General features: G+C 43.0%; 1 protein-coding gene across 7 annotated transcripts in view; it reads right to left on the reverse strand.

Moving 5' to 3' along the window:
- VPS35L (VPS35 endosomal protein sorting factor like) overlaps positions 1-18313 on the reverse strand; it is a 115293-nt gene that overhangs the window by 25722 nt on the left and 71258 nt on the right. For 6 of the 7 annotated variants that reach the window (XR_005986759.1, XM_041748320.1, XM_041748322.1 and 3 more), the window contains 4 exons: positions 17853-17916; positions 15434-15532; positions 13725-13802; positions 12634-12748 (listed from right to left, as the gene is read on the reverse strand). Coding sequence is in view for 6 of the 7 variants with exons in the window: in XM_041748320.1 (XP_041604254.1) it covers positions 12634-12748; positions 13725-13802; positions 15434-15532; positions 17853-17916 (356 nt within the window). In the remaining variant the exon portion in view is untranslated. Of the gene's footprint in view, positions 1-5564; positions 5689-12633; positions 12749-13724; positions 13803-15433; positions 15533-17852; positions 17917-18313 lie in introns of those variants that run through there. The other variant, XM_041748324.1, reaches the window with a different exon arrangement.

Genomic DNA, 18313 nt, shown 5'->3' on the forward strand with positions numbered 1-18313 from the left:
TGATATGTAACCACACTACACGAAAAAGAAACAGAGCTGAATCTACCCCTGACGTTAACCCCCCTGTAAGCTCAGACAGGCCTAGACTCCACCAGGTCTGGCTGTCCTCCTTCTGCAGGAAAAGCTCTCTGTCCCCATGGCTCTATAGGAATTGCTTTCTGGAGAAATCATTAAGTCCATAATGAACAAGGTGAAGAGCCTCTCAGCGGAAACGAAAATTCTGCTAAGAACAACTTGAAAGACCATTTATTTATTCTATTTATGTGTTTGTTACCAAGTGGCCCCGAGAAAAGTGCCTATTATTATGCCTCATTAAAGAGGGAGTAGCTTTGTGCTCTGTTCCTCACAAATGCCCCACTCAGTTCCCATTCCAAAGGAGAGAGCTAAAATAAACGGTTATTTAGGGGTTGGGGCAGGCAATGTTCCAGAGTGTTCCAAAGAGATTTTTTATTTCTATCCTCAGAAGACTTACCCCATATAAAAAATCTTATCTAGGAGACATCTCAATTTTGACTTAGTAATTAGGGCTCAAATCCTATGGTATACGAAATGAGTTTTTGCTCCTGGAGTTCAGAATAATCACATCAATACCATAGAAGAGTTTTGTGTCTATTAAAAGCCCTGGAAGACCATCCAAGATAAAATGGGCTAGATATGTTTTGTTTTTAAAGATTTATTTATTTTAGAGAGAAAATACGCAAGAGAAGAGGGAGGGAGGACGGGAGGAGGGAGAGCCAGAGAGAGTGTGTGCATCTCTAGCAAATTCCCCACTGAGTGCAGAGCCAGACATGGGGTTCAATCTCATCACCTGAGCCAAAATCAAGAGTCAGATGCTTAACCAACTAAGCCACCCAGGTGCCTCTTGCTTTTTTTTTGTTTGTTTGTTTTTGTTTTGTTTAAGACATACAGAGAAAGGAGAAATCAGATTCCAATCCATAAAGACTATTATTCCTGTTTCACTGGGGGAAGGAAAACAAGTGCATGTACCAGATTCCCTATGTATCTTTTTCTACCTGAATATTCTGAGGTTCCATGGAAGTAGGTTTCTTTTCCATATCCCACTTAAAAAAAAAAAAGAAAGAAAGAAAGAAAGAAAACCAAAAATACCACTCAGGCCTGGCTGGCCCCACCCTAGAGTGCACTCTGTTGGAGATCCTACTTGGGGTGCTGACTCCTCTACTGAGTGGCATTCTGTTGTTTCCATATAGTCATCAACATGTCCTCCAGCACTGCTGGCCACTGGGTGAGGGCAAACAGCCATCATCCCTGCTCGCAGAAAGAGGGACTGCACGACTCTCAGAGCCAAGAATTTAAATTGCTTTATCACAAGAATCATCAGAAGCCTTGCTAAAAATACAGGTTCCCAGACCCAATATTGCCGATGGAAATGTATTATGGTACAGTCACACTGCAGGACCTGGCAGTTCCTCCAACTGTAGATGGATGCTATGAACACACATACACATACAGGCTACGATATGGATCAACCTTGAAATCATTAAAGCTAAATGAAAGGAGTCAATCATAAAAGACCCGTATTATAAGACTGAATTTATATGAAATAGTAAGAATAGGCAAATCCATAGAAACAAAGAGTAGTCTGGTACCTGCCTGGAGCTTAGAAGAGAGGGAACAGGGAGTGACTACTTAATGGACTGAGGGTTTCCTCTCAGGGTGATGAAAATATTCTGGAATTAGTGATGAAAGTTGCACAACTCTGCGAATGTCCTAAAACCCACTGAATTATACTCTTCTTGATAGAGGGTGGATTTTATGATACACAGATCAATCATATCTCACTAAGCTGTTATTTAAGAAATATATGTGAATTCCCAGGTGCCACCTTAAATGTATTGAACACACTACCATGAGAGACTTGGAAATCTAACTTAAAAAAAAAAAAAAAAAACTCTGAATGGGTAACAGAGCTACAGGATTCAAAATTCCAAAGGTAACATTCTTTCTCACTCCCATTTCCCACCATCCAATTACCCTTTCCTGAGGCAGAGAATTTAACTGCTGCTTGACACCATTTTGCAACTCCCTTCACCCCCACCTCACACTTAACAGCAGGTCTTTAAGATTATTCCATGACTGGGGCACCTGGGTGGCTCAGTAGGTTCAGCATCTGACCCTTGATTTTCACTCAGGTCAGGATTCCTCCCATCTGCTCGTCCCTCTCTCTCTGCTCCTCCTCTCTCTCTCAAATAAAATCTTCAAAAAAAAAAATCTATTCCATCATTGTACACCTTCATCTTTTTTAAATAGCTACAAAGTGGAATCTGGTCCATTTGCGTTGTCTTCCAATTTGTGGACGGCAGGGCGAAACACATATATGATTTACCATCTTGACCACTTGGTCCACTGTTTCTTTAAATAAGCTTCTCTAGTGAATTTTAGAATTCAAGAGGTTTGGAAAAAAAGAAAAGTTCTAAATTGTTGAGATAAATACAGACTACGACTTCCAGTCATGAATGGCATACTCTGAAAGGTTGAACCCAGAGACATTCAGCCAGATGCACACACAAGTGGACAGCAGTGAGGAGACTCAGCCAGGCCAGGCTACCCTGTCACTTCATATATATAATAAGGGCCACAGAAGCTTGTTAAAACAATTATAATAGTTTTTGATAATTTTCTGAGATTTCAGGCTTTCCTGTTTCCCATTCTGGGCAATTTCAAATGGTCTGCAGAATGCCAAAGGAGCATATTCCAGAAACCTTTGTAAGGACATGGAGAAGTCAAACACACTGAAAATATAAAGTCACCAAAAGAGGAGGATGGTCAACAAAATATATGTCACTAGCAAACCCTGGAAGAAGGGGAGATGTAAACAGAAGCCTGAAATGAGGGCTTAGTTGAAGATACTAGGTGAGCTGTGTTTGGATTATCCGGGCTGCCGCTGCTATAAATGAGGCAGCTGTTCTCTATGGAGGAAGGTATCTTTGTATCAAGTCCAAGCACAGTTGGAGAAACAACCCAGCAATAAGGGACTAGTTAAAATTGTTGCAGCTAATAAAGAAAACAAGGTACATCTGTTCTGTTTTGATATATAAAGAGGTCTATGATTTATTAAGTGCAAAAAAACGTTCTAGAACAGTGTATAGCATGACCCTATCTTTGTAAGAGAAGTGTTATGTGCTTATGTAGATGCATAAAAAAAGTGAGGCACTAGAATGCCCAAGTACTAAGTGTGATACAGGAGTGGTAGCTGAGGCTGAAGGAAACAGATCTTTGACACACTAAGTTACTGTTTGGGAATTTTCATTTAAATCCCTAAAAACTCTTCTTGAGCATACAAAGGCAATACAAATCTGTTATAAAATTTTCAGTCATGGGAATGTACAAAACAGACCATGAGAAAATGAGGTAGACAGAGAGATGGTCACAGGGGTATCTGGAGAGAACCCCCTTCTTTCTTTACCAGAGGCAAGGCACCCACTGCTGTGGGTGCTAGCACTCCTGCTGCTTTAAGGGATGTCTACCTTGTGTGCGTAAAGCGAGGGACTAAGGGTGGTGCCCACCTTCCAGAGGCCCAGGGAACTGCTCTGTTCCCCACAACCAATGCACCAAGAAGTTTGCTCTCTGATTAGCTGCCCCATGACATGAGTCATAATTCAGGATTCAAGCTCTCTAGACAGCTTCACTTGCCTGGATTCTTCTCGAGGCTTTACAAAGTCTCACCGTGTGGCTTGGAAGCTTTTTCCAGCTCCGGTAAGACAGCTTGTGGCCGTAGGCATGCTCACCTGAAGTGCCCACTGCTGTCTTTTTTGTACACCAAGGCTGTGCATATGACTCTGAAAGATACAGAGACTAAGATATCTATCAACTGAACAACTACTGGAAAGCTTCAAAATGCTCAGGATTAAGGTGCCAGTTGCCCATTGCTGGCAAGAGCAAAAAACAAAAAAACATCAAAAAACAACCCTGGAAGGAGTCCAAATGTTTTTCAATAGGAGTTTAGGAAAAAAAATGGAGGGGGGGGGGTGTTTGGGGAAATAATTTACAGCACTTCCAGTAAGAAAAGGAAATGAAACTGAACACTGAATAGTCATTACAAACAATGAGGTGGATCTTTATATACTGATATGGGTACGTGGGAAGGGGCAGTGGGAGAAAGACCAAAATTTAAGTGAAAAAAGCAAATTGAAAAATATTGTGGAAGACGTGATCCATTAAGACACATGGAAAACATGTGGAAGACTGCATGTATATATGAGAATGCAGACAGATGAGGAGGGAAGGAGAACACATGAGACAGACGTGAGAACAAACGAGTATTTCTAAATGGAGAAAAGTTAAGAAGACTATCCAAATTGTAAATGATGGCTATTTTTTTGGATGGGAGGAAACAGAGCAAATTACTGGTGGCTTTTATTTTGAAGCTTTTTAGATTTTTAAGTTCTACATTTCTTTGTGGGGACTTTTTTTCTTTTTCTTTTTTTTAAAGATTTTATTTATTCATGAGAGACACACACACACACACACAGAGGCATAGGCAGAGGGAGAAGCAGGTTCCATGCAGGGAGCCCGACGTGGGACTTGATCCTGGGTCTCCAGGATCAGGCCCTGGGCTGATGGCGGCACTAAACCACTGGACCACCTGGGCTGCCCTTTGTGGGGATTTTTTTCAAATGAGCATGAGATACATATTTTTTAACAAAAATCATTAAGACTTAACATACAGGTTGTCTGTTTTTCTACAGAAAACAGGAGAGTACCTCCAAATACCCTTCATACAAAAGAACATAAACTCAGACTAGAACTGTGACCTTGAGAGTAAGGTCATCCTTTTGTGTCAACTGGTGTTGTCAATACAGAATGTGATTCAGTATGTGAATCATAAGAGACAGCCAAGAAGCAATAACCTATAAACTACCTTCAGAGGCAGTATTTATTTTTTGTTTTTTTTTTTAATAACACATTAGGTCAGTGCTAATGGGAAATTTTTACTATCCTCCAGAGTCATAAACTCCCAGGGATACACAAGACAACAGAAGCAATTTGCTCCAATCCCAAACACACCTCCAGAAATCACATGTCCCCCTGGGCAGCAGAGATGGACAGCTCTCAGTCCAGGGAACTCTAGGAAAGGAAACATCACTATTTCTTGGGACAAAACCTCACAAGAGGGTGAAAGATCCCCTCCCATTCCTTGAATACACTTGATTAAAGCAGGATTCTGGCTACACTGTCTCAAGTTCTATCAATCCTATTGCTAAACAAACTTACCAGTCTTCAACATTTTCCATCTCGCCATAGGCGTTTAGGTTTGGAGTGACAACAGCACTGTTGTTACAGACACTGTTGTACAGATGTACCATCGGGACATAGCCCACTGCCTCAGACTTTGTATTTTGGAAAAAATGGTAATATCCTCCCCCCCACCCCACCCCCAAAGTGGTATTAGGAGGTAGGGACTTGGTGGTGATGAGATCATGAGAGTGGAGCCCTCACAAAAAGGATTAGTGCCCTTATAAGAGAGGCCCCAAAGAATGCGCTCACCCCTTCCACATTCGAGCACACAGTGAGAAGATGGCTGGCCGTGAACCAGGAAGTCCTTGCCAGATACTGGATCTGCTGGTAGCTTGGTCTTGGTCTTCCAGCCTCCAGAACTATGAGCAACAAATGTCTACCCTGAAGCCATGCGGTCTTCAGTATTTTCATTTCAGTGGGCCCAACTTCAGTCTGTAATGAAGATGCGCTGTTACCAGTGGCAGGGGTGCCTTCAGGTAAAGCCTCAAGGTCCAAATGGCCACGTTATTATCTATAGGTGAGTTATCCATAGAGATTTAGTGCTGTTTATAACTACCTGTGTCTCTGTAATAGAATGCTGTTATAGCAGTTATGTTGGGAGGATTTAAGGGGCTACGCTATTTTGATAATATGTATATAGAGTAAGATTTAAAAAAATATGAATGCCTAGAAACGATTAAATACTTTATCCAATGCTTACTTGTTATCAATGACAGCTGAATCAAACTTTGATTTTGCCATCTGGTTTACATGGAATGCTCTTTCGATTCAGCGCATTGTGGAAAGTTCCCTGGGGTCATGGAAATGACTTCTCAATTCCCCTGTGCCACCCATGTTACCTGACTTATGTCTTTGGGGTAATGCACAGTCGACACGCCCTTCTAAAATCCCTGCAGTAGCTCACAGGAGGCTGTGAAGGGGTCTGTGTGATATCAGTTTTGGATTTCCCGGAGAAGAAAGGATTAAGTTTCTCGCATCTGGATTCTGGTTATTTCCTACACAAGCTTATCTACTGTTCGATCTATGATAATTCGCCTCCAGCAACCACAGGTACCCAGGGCTAGAAATAATACTTTGTGTTGTGGTTACAGGAACTAACTAACTTCAGGGAAGCCCAGGGGGTTAGAAAGAGCACTTGAAGTCAGATTAGGCCACTTATTTGCTGGCTGCTCCTGGGTAAGCCCTGTCCTACTTCGGAGTCTTAGTTTCATCATCTGTAAAATAAATATAAATCACCTTACATACTGAGTAAGACTAGACTGCTTTGTGAGGAATTCAGGTCTCTCATCAGCCCCCAACTTAACTTGATCTCCTATTCATTCTTTCCAGAAGCATGGTTTCCAGCCACCAGGCCTTTGCTCCCGCTGCTGTCTCCCTCTGCCTCATTTCAGTATATAACAACTCCCTCCCTTAGCCTCCTTTAATGCCACTTGTTTTATGAAGTTTGTGGCTTCTTTTTTTGTTGTTCTTCCAAGGCAAGGGTCCTCTCTCTCTTTTCTAAAATTCTGTTGAACATTTTATGAACTTCTTGCACATTTATCATGGGTAGTCTTGTGTAACTGTCACCTAACCTACTCTCCCCTACTAGCATACAGTCTCTTTAAGTGCATTCCGGATCAGCACAATGCTGGGCACCGTGGCTTGCTTGTGAAAAATGGCCAAGAAATGCTGGCAGGAAGAAGCAAATCGTAGACATTTACTAATGGAAAGAGCTGAGTGAACTTATGGGAAGACTCTCCCTTGCCTGTTTTCTGTGGGTTCCATCCATTCCAGGCCCTGAGACTCCCTAAAGTAGATGGACCGGGTGTGTTGGGATGTGGGCGACAAGCTTCAATTGTTCCAGCAAAAATAATCTGCTTTGTTCATGATCACCAGAGAGGCCTCAAGGTTTGAGAAAACAGTCACATCAAATATATTCTTCAGAATGGTGTGTCAATGGAACTAGTAAATATGACCAACCCCAGAGACTTGGTAAGTGGAAGAAGGCCAGTTTTCTCCATCATAAGCTGCTCGTTACCCTCCAGGAGGAGGATAAAACATTATCTCTCTCCACATTATTGTCCAGGCCACCTCCATTAGCAGTAACAGTTCCCAGTAGCCACTGGGCTCCACAGTATCAGGCCGCAGTCTCTCCTCTTTGCTTCCAGTTCTTCACAGAATAAACCAGCACAACAGCTTCATTCAACGTCTGTGCACCTCAGGATATGTTTGAACCTAACTTGTGTTCTTTAATTTAAAACTATGAAAATAAAGTATTTAAAACCTGCTAGGAGGGCTTTGATGGGATTTGCTTCTGAATAGCAGAGTTCCTTCGGAGTTACATCCATACCATGGAAGGCATCATACCATTTATATGTATCAATATTATTAAGAATGATCAACCATCATTATCGTATGATTACCACACATTCACTCAAGATTTCTTGAGCACCCATGTGGTAGGCAATGTGCCAGGAGCCAGGAATACAACATCAAACATGATAGGTAAGATTTCATGGAGCCATTACTCTTATAGGGGAGAAAAGCAGATAATTATTTACATATTTACTTGTTAAATAACAGTCCCTCCAGCGAAGGACATGCCGGGTGTCAGGATCACACATTATATAGAATAACCTGACCTAACTCTGGGGGTTGAGAGGCCACAGACGGTGTTCCTTAAGAAGTAGCTTATAGGGGCACCTAGGTGGCTCAGTAGTTGAGCATGTGCTTTCGGCTCACGTCCAATCCCAGAATCCTGGGATGAAGTCTTGCATCAGGCTCCCATAGGGAGCCTGCTTCTCTCTCTGCCTCTCTGGGTCTCTCATGAGTAAATAAAATCTTAAAAAAAAAAAAAAAAGTGGCTTGTAAGCTAAGCTCTGAAGAATAAAGATGTTTAAAAAATAAAAGAAAATAAAATTTAAAAGGAGGGGGAAAATTCTGGAAAGCATTATTTATCATAACAGAAAGCATTATTATTAATGAAAACAATGAAACTACTTTGCTTGAATTGTAGTCTCTATCATTTCGTCTTTGGAGGAACAGCAGATCCTGATTGGTTTGTTTTCCAGGATAATTCAGCAGGGTTCATCTTAAAAGAACTATTGGCTTTCCTGTGGATTTCTCAAGGTTTTGCATATGAGAAGTTTGCTTTCCGAATCCTGAAACCACAGAGCTGTCATTTTATGTAGAACTCCACAGCATACTTCTGTCTTTTGAGAGGCAATTTTTTTTTTTAAGATTTTTATTTATTTATTCATGAAAGACACAGAGAGAGAGAGAGAGAGAGGCAGAGACACAGGCAGAGGGAGAAGCAGGCTCCATGGAGGGAGCCTGATGTGGGACTCAATCTTGGGTCTCCAGCATCATGCCCTGGGCTGAATGCAGGCGCTAAACTGCTGAGCCTGAGGCAATTAGATGAGGTTAATATTTACTGAGCAGCTACTGTGCTAGCAAGCCAAGCTCTCAACTCTCATTTAACCTGCAACAGACAGGTGCCACAGCTGAGCTCTCCACTTGACAGATGAAGACACTGAGGCACAAGAGGGCCAACTTGTCTGAGGGCATCCAGCTTGTAAGTGGCAGAGTCGGGACCAGGGGACCTGAAAGTCAGTATCAGTGAGGGATGCATCTCAGTACCCTGATGTTGCCCAGATACACCCAGGCTTTCACAACTCCCATCCATGTCTTTGTTCAAGCCCCTCACCCCACCTGAAATGCCAAAGATTCCTTCACTCCCCACTCCTCCCAATAAATATATGTTCTCTTGCTAAGACCCAACTTCAACATTACTTCCACTGTACCTTTCTCAGATTAAAAGCTGGAAAGATAAAGGAACTAAAAAAGAAAGGGCAAAGATTCTGTTCCTTTCTCAGATTAAAAGCTGGAAAGATAAAGGAACTAAAAAAGAAAGGGCAAAGATTCTGTTCTTGCTGTGGCCTAGTAATAATGTTCTAGAAAGAACCACTCACAAATAAGAGCAAGAACTTATCTAGTGAAGTGGCTGAAAGAAAAGATAGACCGGCATCTCCAGGTGAGAAGCACAAGTCTGTTTCTCCTAACTACTGGGGGCAATAGGTGGCTTTGGAACCACACCCACCCTCCACCCCCAGGCCCCCCACAATCCACTCCACGTGCTACACCAGTATGTCCAAAGGACTAGAACCAGGCCTCCCCTGTAAAAAAGCCTTCGTCAGCTTCCCACACACAGTTCAACGGGGTTTAAGGTCAGGCTGGACCCAGTCCTGGCAAAGCCACTGCCCAATAAAGCAGGTACAACTGAGGCTGGATCGGAGAGACCAGAAAATGAATCGGGGGAAGAGGACTGTTTTATAACCAGCTGAGAGGTGGGGTGTGTAATGGGGATGAACAAAAGCAGCCCATTTCCACAAGCTTCATTTAATTTATATGTAGCCTTCCCCTGCTCAGTAATTGAATGTATTATTTATTTTGGCCAGCAACTGCCGCATGTGGCTTTCAGATCAACAATAATAGGCTTTTAAGGTTCAGTGCCATAGCATTTAGAGACTGGAGTAAAAATCAGCAGATAAATTATTAAACATGAAGTGGACGCCACATTCCTGCCCCTCCTACAGTGGCCTGAAGTGCGGGGTGAGGCTGATGAGGAGTCCAGGGCACTAACCACCCATACAGCGTGTACCAGGCTCTTCTGACACTGCTTATCTCCCGGTGTGGACTGAGGCCACTACAGGCGGCACAAGAGAGCAAAAGCCACCCATGGCTCTCATCGAATAGTTCTTGGAGCAGCAAATCTTTGAGGATGGGGGAGCCTTTATTTAGCTTAAGATTTTTTTTTTGTTTTACCTTTAAAAACAAAAATAGCATGAAACCCCATATGGGATCCAGTCATAATAAACTTGCCTGGGATCTACAATATTTTAGACCATGGTCCTTAGTTTCTAAGTTGGGAGAAGAAAGATCTAGGCTTCTAGAGCCTCCACTTATAAAGTTCAGGGCACTAATACCAGCAGCTCACAATCTGTTCCTAATATTCTAAATTATGCCAGACTCAAGGGTTCCAAAATTAAATCTACTATTCCTGAACTCTTTAAGAGGGAACAGTTTATAGTAAGTGCCTAGGTGGCTCAACTGGTTAAGTGTCTGCCTTTGGCTCAGGTCATGATCCCAGTGTCCTAGGATCAAGCCCCATGTTGGACTCCCTGCTTGGCAGGGAGCCTGCTTCTCCCTTTCCTGCCCACCCCTGCTTGTGTTCTGTCAAATAAATAAATAAAATCTTTTTTAAAAAAAAACAACAAACGACCTTTAAAAAAAAGATTTTAAGTGTCTTACATCAATCTCAGCTAATTAATCCAATCTAATCTTAATTTTGCATAACAACAGGTTTTTGGTGGTGGCTGTACATTTTTGTTTTACCTCGTTTCTTGCTCACCCATCATCCTTACCAAAGCAGGTACCAGGACAAAGTTCCATGTTTACCAACACACAACAACAGCAAGTGGGGAGAGTGGATAAGAAATACACACAGTAAGAAAACAGATCAAAAGTATAATGATCACAAGGAGGATAGTACAGAGCATGATAGACTAGGAAGGTGCATTCAGCTAAAGCATTGCTTCTAGCTAGAGTGGACAGCAAGGGCTACCCCAACAACTAACCGAGGCTTGGTTTTCATCACCTGCCTGGTAAGTGAAACAAAAACAAAAACAAAAACCCAACCAAGTATCTGGGAGAAGATCATTTTAGAAAGAGGAAATGGCAAGTACAAAGACTCTGGGTTAGAACACAGCTTTATATGTTCAAAGAACAGGAGAAAGCCAGTGTGGCTTAAGTGTGGCGTAGGATGAAGACAAAAGGAAGGCAGGCACCAGACAACCTGAGGACTCACAGGCAAGGTGTTTGATGTAATTCCAGATGCAGTGGAGAGCCGCTGGAGTCCCCAGAAGTCAAAAGCAAAACTAAGCAGAGTTTGAAAAGGCTCATGGGTAGCAATCATGTTGGAAGACCTCAGTGCCCGGAGCTGCCCCAGGTAAATGAAGATCCGGATCAACGTACCCAAACTGCCATGCCAAGGACCACTCTCCAACCAGCCCAGAGAACCCATCCAAAGCAATGGCAGCAAGTGGTGGATGGTTAATCTTGGCGTTATGAACTGTGAGGTCAGGTGGGGGATGGGAGTGGAGGTCAGACCACCATCGGAAACATCAGCCCCCTCATACGGTGCCACAGAAACCTCCAAGTTAGTCACTTAGGCTTCCCAACCGTTTGCCCTGCAAATGCTCTATCACAGCAGCAAAGAGCATGGCCTTGAGTCAGACAGATCAGGGGCTGAGTGTTGGCAAATGAGCCCCTCCCTGCCTCGGGTTCTGGGAAAGGAGGCACCAACCACAGGACCACCTCATGCGGCTGTTGGAAGATAAAATGAGACAATATGTGCAAAAGGCTCGCCACATACAAATGCTCCATCAATGGTGCCAGGATCTCGTCCTCTCTGTGTGATGGCCTGCTGGGTGGCTCCCTTGCTGCTGAGGCTCTGCATGCATGCCCTTGACACATGCTGTCCCAGAAGGTGACAAGCACATCCTGTAGCAAACACCTGTGACTCCAGCACTCTGCCTGAGGGCTTTCTCTTGGCTCCAGGGCAGAGCAGGCGAGGGAGCCAGAGAGTTGATGATCTAGAAACAGCCCTCAGCCAATGGCAGATGGAATACAGAGTCAAGAACCCATTTTCCCTGCCCCTTGGGTGGGGCAGCGCGGAGGCCATTTGACACCCCCTCCCAGAAGTCCCTCTTGAGAATATACCTCAGCTGCCCACAGCAGTAACCTGCCAAGTAGCACATCTTTTGTTGGCTTCCTTCCCTGTCTCAGCTCCCCCCCATGGCTTGACTGACACCCTCGGGGATTACCTCCCAAATGAACCATGTGGCTCCTGCACCTCGTAGAGAAATGAGTCTTGAGCAGAATTTTTATCACTAACAGCAAGCTATTGAGAGTATTCTTTCTATACTTATTAGCTTCTATTTGTAGGTCTCAGGGCTTTCAAACAAACAAACATCAACAAAAAAATACACAGCAATCTGCTGCAATGAAGCAATCCTAACTTGTAAAATTCTCTAGGCATACTCATCCTGGGATGTTGAGCTGCCTGCCTTGGCCTGTCTGAGACAGGTTTCAGAAAGGTCCTTATAGGAACACAGCTTCACACTCTACTCTGCCTCACTCTATAAATGTGGGCTTCCTGCTAAAGAAACAGATTTAAAAATTCATCATTGCTCAATCAGTTCTTTTTTTCCTTCTTAGAAGAATCTCTCTCTGTCTCTGTCTCTCTCTCCATACACACACACACACACACACACACAGAGCTGAGTTGGCTTTCCTAAGTAGCCGGGAAATGCTTAGAGGAGAGAATGATAGGCTTACCTTGGGAGAGGCACTGGTTGGCCAAGGCAACCTGACCAGAATGCAGGTAGAGGTTGAGTCGTGTGAAAATGCTCACCAGGGAGGGGATGGTGATGAAGCAGTAGGCAACACAGGCCTAGAAGGATAGGAAGAAACACAGTGGGTGATGTAAGCAGTACCATCATGGCAGACTGTCCTCCTGCTTTCATCTATCACAGATTTTCAAGCAAAAAAACTCTTAAATTAACGAATCTCCTCATTCTGAGCCCCAATTTTCTCCTCTTCCCTCTGCATCATACTCCAGAGGTCTCTTTGGGAGGAGAGGGATGGGCAAATAAGGAGCTTAAGGGTGTAAGAAAAATAAATCCTCATCTGTCATCCCAAGAAGTAAATAGGTAACACCTGACATTGACTGAGAAGCCAGCTCTTAAACCAATTACTTAAAAATATGGGAGTAATTAGAAAAAGAAATTGCTCAAAAAGGTTTTGAGGTGGTCGGCTCTGAGAAAAGATGTATGAGGTCAGAGCAGGGATGGAATGCTTATTTTTCACTGTCCTCTTTTTGGTCTGATTCCATTTTTTTAGAACACAGATATGGGGACGCCTGGGTGGCTCAGTGGGCTAAGCATGTGCCTTTGGCTCAGGTCATGATCTCAGGGTCCTGGGATTGAGCCCCACATTAGGCTCCCTCTGCTCAGTGGGGAGCCTGCTTCTCCCTCTCCTTCTTTACTGCTTCTCATGCTCATGCTCTCACTCTCTCTCTATATATCTCTCAAATAAATAAAATCTTTAAAAAAATTTTTAAAAACACAGATATGTATTGCTTTGATAAAAAGACCTTCCAGTTATAGGCTCAAACCAGAGATAATTCGGCTGGCAAAAAACTGCAATCCACCTCCCAACCTCCTCTCCACAACATGGAGATGATCATTTCTTTTGAAAATATTAAGTGATTAGTCCATAGATACTCAAGGAAAAACTAATCTGGAAAATCAATACTGAACACCCTGAGGACATCTTTGTCTTTTTCTGGGAAAATCAACTTTAGAAACTTGCAAATGAAGCAACTCAACTGGAGTTCAAAGTCTGGGAGTCTTATCTCTAGAACATACCCGGACAAAGGCAGCCGTCTTTCTGGAATGATTTCCTTTCATTACTTTTCTTGTTTCCATTGCCAACCGGTTTACACTCTGAAATTATTAATTAAAACAAAACAAAACCAGTAATTATGAAATGATGGCTGCCTCAGATTAATTCTTCTTCCATAGAGAAGTCAGTAAAGAATGAGCTATGTAGGGCCAAGACTGGTTAGCACCGAACCCTGAAATGCCATGGGGTCATCAGGCCTGATTCAGTCTCAGCCTTGAGGAAACATCTCCAATGGGAAAGAACAAAAGGCACTCACTGAGTTAGTCATGCCTATCAACTGGCATTGTGAATGGCCATTTTCTGGTTTAATGAATAGCCAAGGTTCACTTGATTTCCAGGAACCCCACATACTAAGCTTGAGATCTTAGGGATCCTAAGAGAAACCTCCAAACCTGAGAGCAGACCCCACAACTCAGCTATGCAATACTAACATGAATCAAAGGAACAGAAATAATAGCTACCATATCACACAGCATACAGGCGCTGCTCTAAGAGCCAGACATTCATCAGCTCACTTTATCCCCACAACCCTACAAGCTAGGCACTGTTACCTCCACCAAATTAGAAAGGGGATCTCTACCTCCCCCCAAATTAGAGAGGAGGTCTCTACTTCCCCTCAAATTAAAGGAGAGGTTTCTACCTCCCCCTGAATTAGAGAGGGGGGTCTTTACTTCTCCCATCCCCAAATTAGAGAGGAGGTCTCTACCTTAAATTCAGTAATGCCACAAAACCTGCTGGCCAGCAAACAAATATATGAAAAGGCTGCTCTCTCCTTGAATTTACACAAAGCAATTAAAGAGCCTTGGGTAATCTTTCCACAAATATGAGAAGTTCGGACCTAGGGTTCCCAAGCTGTGTACCGTGACATCCTCGAAGGCTGTAGCAAACTCACGGGGGCACAATTTTCTGAGGGGAACAAAGCAATGTTCAATTATTGAACACCGTGGAAAGCACTGGCATGAGGGAGCTCATGGATTCAACACCAGATTGCATCCTGTTTCTCCCAGCGATGTACTATCTTTGTGAAACTGGGTTTTCAGTAGCTGCTCTGATAAAAAGTACTGTTCAAAAAAAAATCAATGTGGGGAAAGAAAAATCAATGTAGAACAGGATATGAGGGTAGTAATGCCAATCTGATGCTAAGGTTTGAGAAGTGGTGCAGTGCCCAACAGGTACACACACTTATTAGTAATTAGGATTATTTAAGAATAAAAATATGTATTTTTCTCTTGATCCACATATGTTATTTCTAAGAGCTAGCCAGTTGTGAAGGCATAAATACTTAAGTTCTTTCAGTCTACCTTCTTAATGAACAGAACTGTTACTTCCTTCTTTTGGCCTGGGGGCACCATGAAAAGCTACCAAGATCCAACAATGTTGGGACTCTGGTTAAGCTAGAAGAGCCATAGGTTAATATTTCTATAACTAATCAGTGCAACCCACTTAGCTGCTGGCATTCAGGAATGAGAATATGCTAATATCAGAGAAAAAGAGGTCAAAAAAAAAATCCAAAGACTTAAGCAAAGCTGCAGATTTGATTCATCTTTGAGAAACCACCTTTTTATACCCTAAAGAATAGGAGTGTTACAGGGCTACAAGAATCCCAGATTAAACTCCATGCCTGGAACTAAATATTTATTGAGAAAACAAACAAATAAATGACAATCCTTACGTGAATCAATTGCACAAGAACAGGTTCCAGGTTGCAAAACATTGACCTAGCCTCAACATAAAAACTTAGCTGTTGTTCAAAGTCACGGCCAAAGGAAACCTAGAAGGAAAAATAAGATGCTGAGAATGTTATCTCTAGGCACCTGTGAGCACACACCATTAAAGAGTTTCCCTAAGGTTTGTAGGGTAGGGAAAGTGCTGTGATGACAAGTCACCAAAAATCCCACCGATACACATGGGTGGAAATGCCAAGGGTATACAAGCATACACACATGCGCACACGCTGTAATATGCTCCAATTAGACTTTACATGACTTCACCCAGCACAGAACTGAAATATTACCATTACTACCTCATCTTTATGACATGAGCACTGGAGTAGAACATAAAAAGACCAAAGGGTATAGAACAGAATCTCAGAATGTAAATCGGATTTCCCAGGCTAGAAGGAAACCACTGGAAAGGAAATAATGGAATTTTGTGTGTCAGCTGTGGCCTTTTCACAGGACGTAAATTTGGTTATTGGGAGCCATTTGTCAGAAGGACTTCCCTAATAAGAGCCACACCTTTCTGCTTTCTGTTGCAGAGTCCAACCTCAGCAACTTACTGGTGCCTGCAGGAGCCATAGGTGGAAGTTTCTCCATCAGTAAAAATCCCCTCTTCTCCAATTTCTTCAAATTTATGAACAGCTGGTTAGTAGGACAAACCTTACTGTTACAGCAAACATTTTTGCCCAGAGGAGGTTTAACATTGCTATTTCCATTATAGCTATCAGGTTTCACATCTTATTTCCTCATTTTCTTTTCCATTCTAACTCGGTGGCTTTCAGACAAAGCCATAAAAGGATAAAATACCACCTGATCAGCATATAAATCAAGGGCAAGGAGAGTCACCTGGTAAAAGTTTCATTTCCTAACATGGCAAGTGAAAGGTTAATTCTGATTTTGCATCAAAATGGATCATGTTACCTACAGAGTCAGGCCAATTTTGACACTGAACCCTCTTGTTGAACAAGTCACATTTTCAGGATCATTTTCAAAATGATCTTGGTCAGCTTTTGTCTTGACATTTGTATTAAAACAGATACTGACAGCAGTTGCTGTTTCAGCTCCGGGCACAGAGAATGAAAGGTGGTTCTGGCTAGGATGGTGCAGTGAGGTTGTTCCCAGAGAAGGTGGCAATAATCCCTCCCACGCTGTGTCCCTCTCTGTCCCTGTGGACTCTTCCCATCTGGGATGGAGTCTACCTCCCCCCTCTCCAAAGCACCGGCCCAGTGACTGCTCTGATCAATAGAATGCAGCAGGATGCGGCCCTGGTCACTGTGGGACTGCTGAATTTGGGTCTTAAAAGGCCCTGCAGCTTCTGTCCACACCTTACCACGTAAAAGATGGATAATGGTAGAACAGCAGAAAGCGTCCATGCTGGTGAGAAATGCCCCAGCAGCCAGCACCAAGACCCCAGATGCGTAAGCCAGGCTCTCCTGGATCCCGTGGCCCAGATTCTGGTACACGGAGCACCCCGGCTACATAGCCAACCCAAAGGATTGTTAAGAATTACTAAAGGGACGCCTGGGTGGCTCAGTCAGCTGAGCATCTGTCTTCGGCTCAGATCATGATCCCAGAGACCCAGGATCAAGCCCCGCATCGGGGCCCCTGCTCAGCAGAGCACCTGCTTCCCCCACTGCTTCTCACCCTGCTTGTGCTCTCTCTCTCAAATAAATAAAATCTTAAAAAAAAAAAAAAAAGAATAAAAACACTGTTATTTAAAGCTGCTACATTTTGGGGTGAGTTGTTATGCAGCAATTTTGTCTCCCCCAAACCGAAATATCCTCTTCAACATCATCATCTGATGAGCAGCACATGGGCAAAGGTCTCCCAGGCCTGACCAGTCAGTGTGTTCCTTTCCCGTCACTGCAGCATGTCGTTCAGAGATGAGGCGGTGATAAAAATTAATCTAGAGACTCAATCCCAGGACTTCTGATGGAGCCCTTCCTGCTGGGCTGCAGCTCTGGAAGGCATGGGAACCCAGAATATTCAGGGGAGTGAGCCTGCCAGGGAGGACACGGGGAGAGCAGAACCCCGAGCCAGAGGCGCACAGCCGGCAGGACCTGATGATACCACAGAGGTCCCCGGGCCAGCTGCTCCTTCAGGGAGCTCCATTCCTGGACTTTGTGTCACATGAGCCAGTAAGTCCCTCATCCAGCCCTCCCCCTCCCTTTTTTTATTCCTTAGGCCAGTTTGTCTTGGCTCTCTTTGCCCCCAGGGGAGTGCTGGCTAATGTAAGATACTTTCTAATTTCATCTTATCTTAATAAAAATGAAAAGCACCAGGGAACATAACGTTAACTGCTTTCACTGGAGTTAAAGACCAACAATTACATCACATTTCCAAGTGCCCTGAAACTTCTCCCACAATACTTACCATTTTTATAAATCCATTAATCAAATATGCCAGCATTCTTTTCTCATCCTCAAGAGTGAGTGCACTAAAATCAATAATTGTACATAATTAACACTGAGGTAATAAAAGTTTCTAAAGAATATATGAGAAGTAAGCAATTTAACAGGTAAGAACATTTTGCATTTTCCAGATTTAAAACACTCTCAACAGTCTGTTTCTTCTGATGAAAATATATCATCTAAATGAACATAATTTAAATGTGTTTCTCTTCTCAAAGACAATGTTTTTCAAGACATATTTGTTAATAGCAAAGGAGAAGGAAGCATGCTTTTCTTTGGAAACTGGAAAACAACTTCAAATTTTGTATTTCAGAGAAATTTTGTTCAACATTTTGGGATAAAAGATTTCACACATGCAGTGAAGTTGAATTTTACAACGAACACCTCAATATCCACCACTAGGATCCTACCACCATCATTTTA

This window comes from Vulpes lagopus, chromosome 3 (genome assembly GCF_018345385.1).
Source record: "Vulpes lagopus strain Blue_001 chromosome 3, ASM1834538v1, whole genome shotgun sequence".
In the NCBI taxonomy this organism is placed as follows: Eukaryota; Metazoa; Chordata; class Mammalia; order Carnivora; family Canidae; genus Vulpes; species Vulpes lagopus.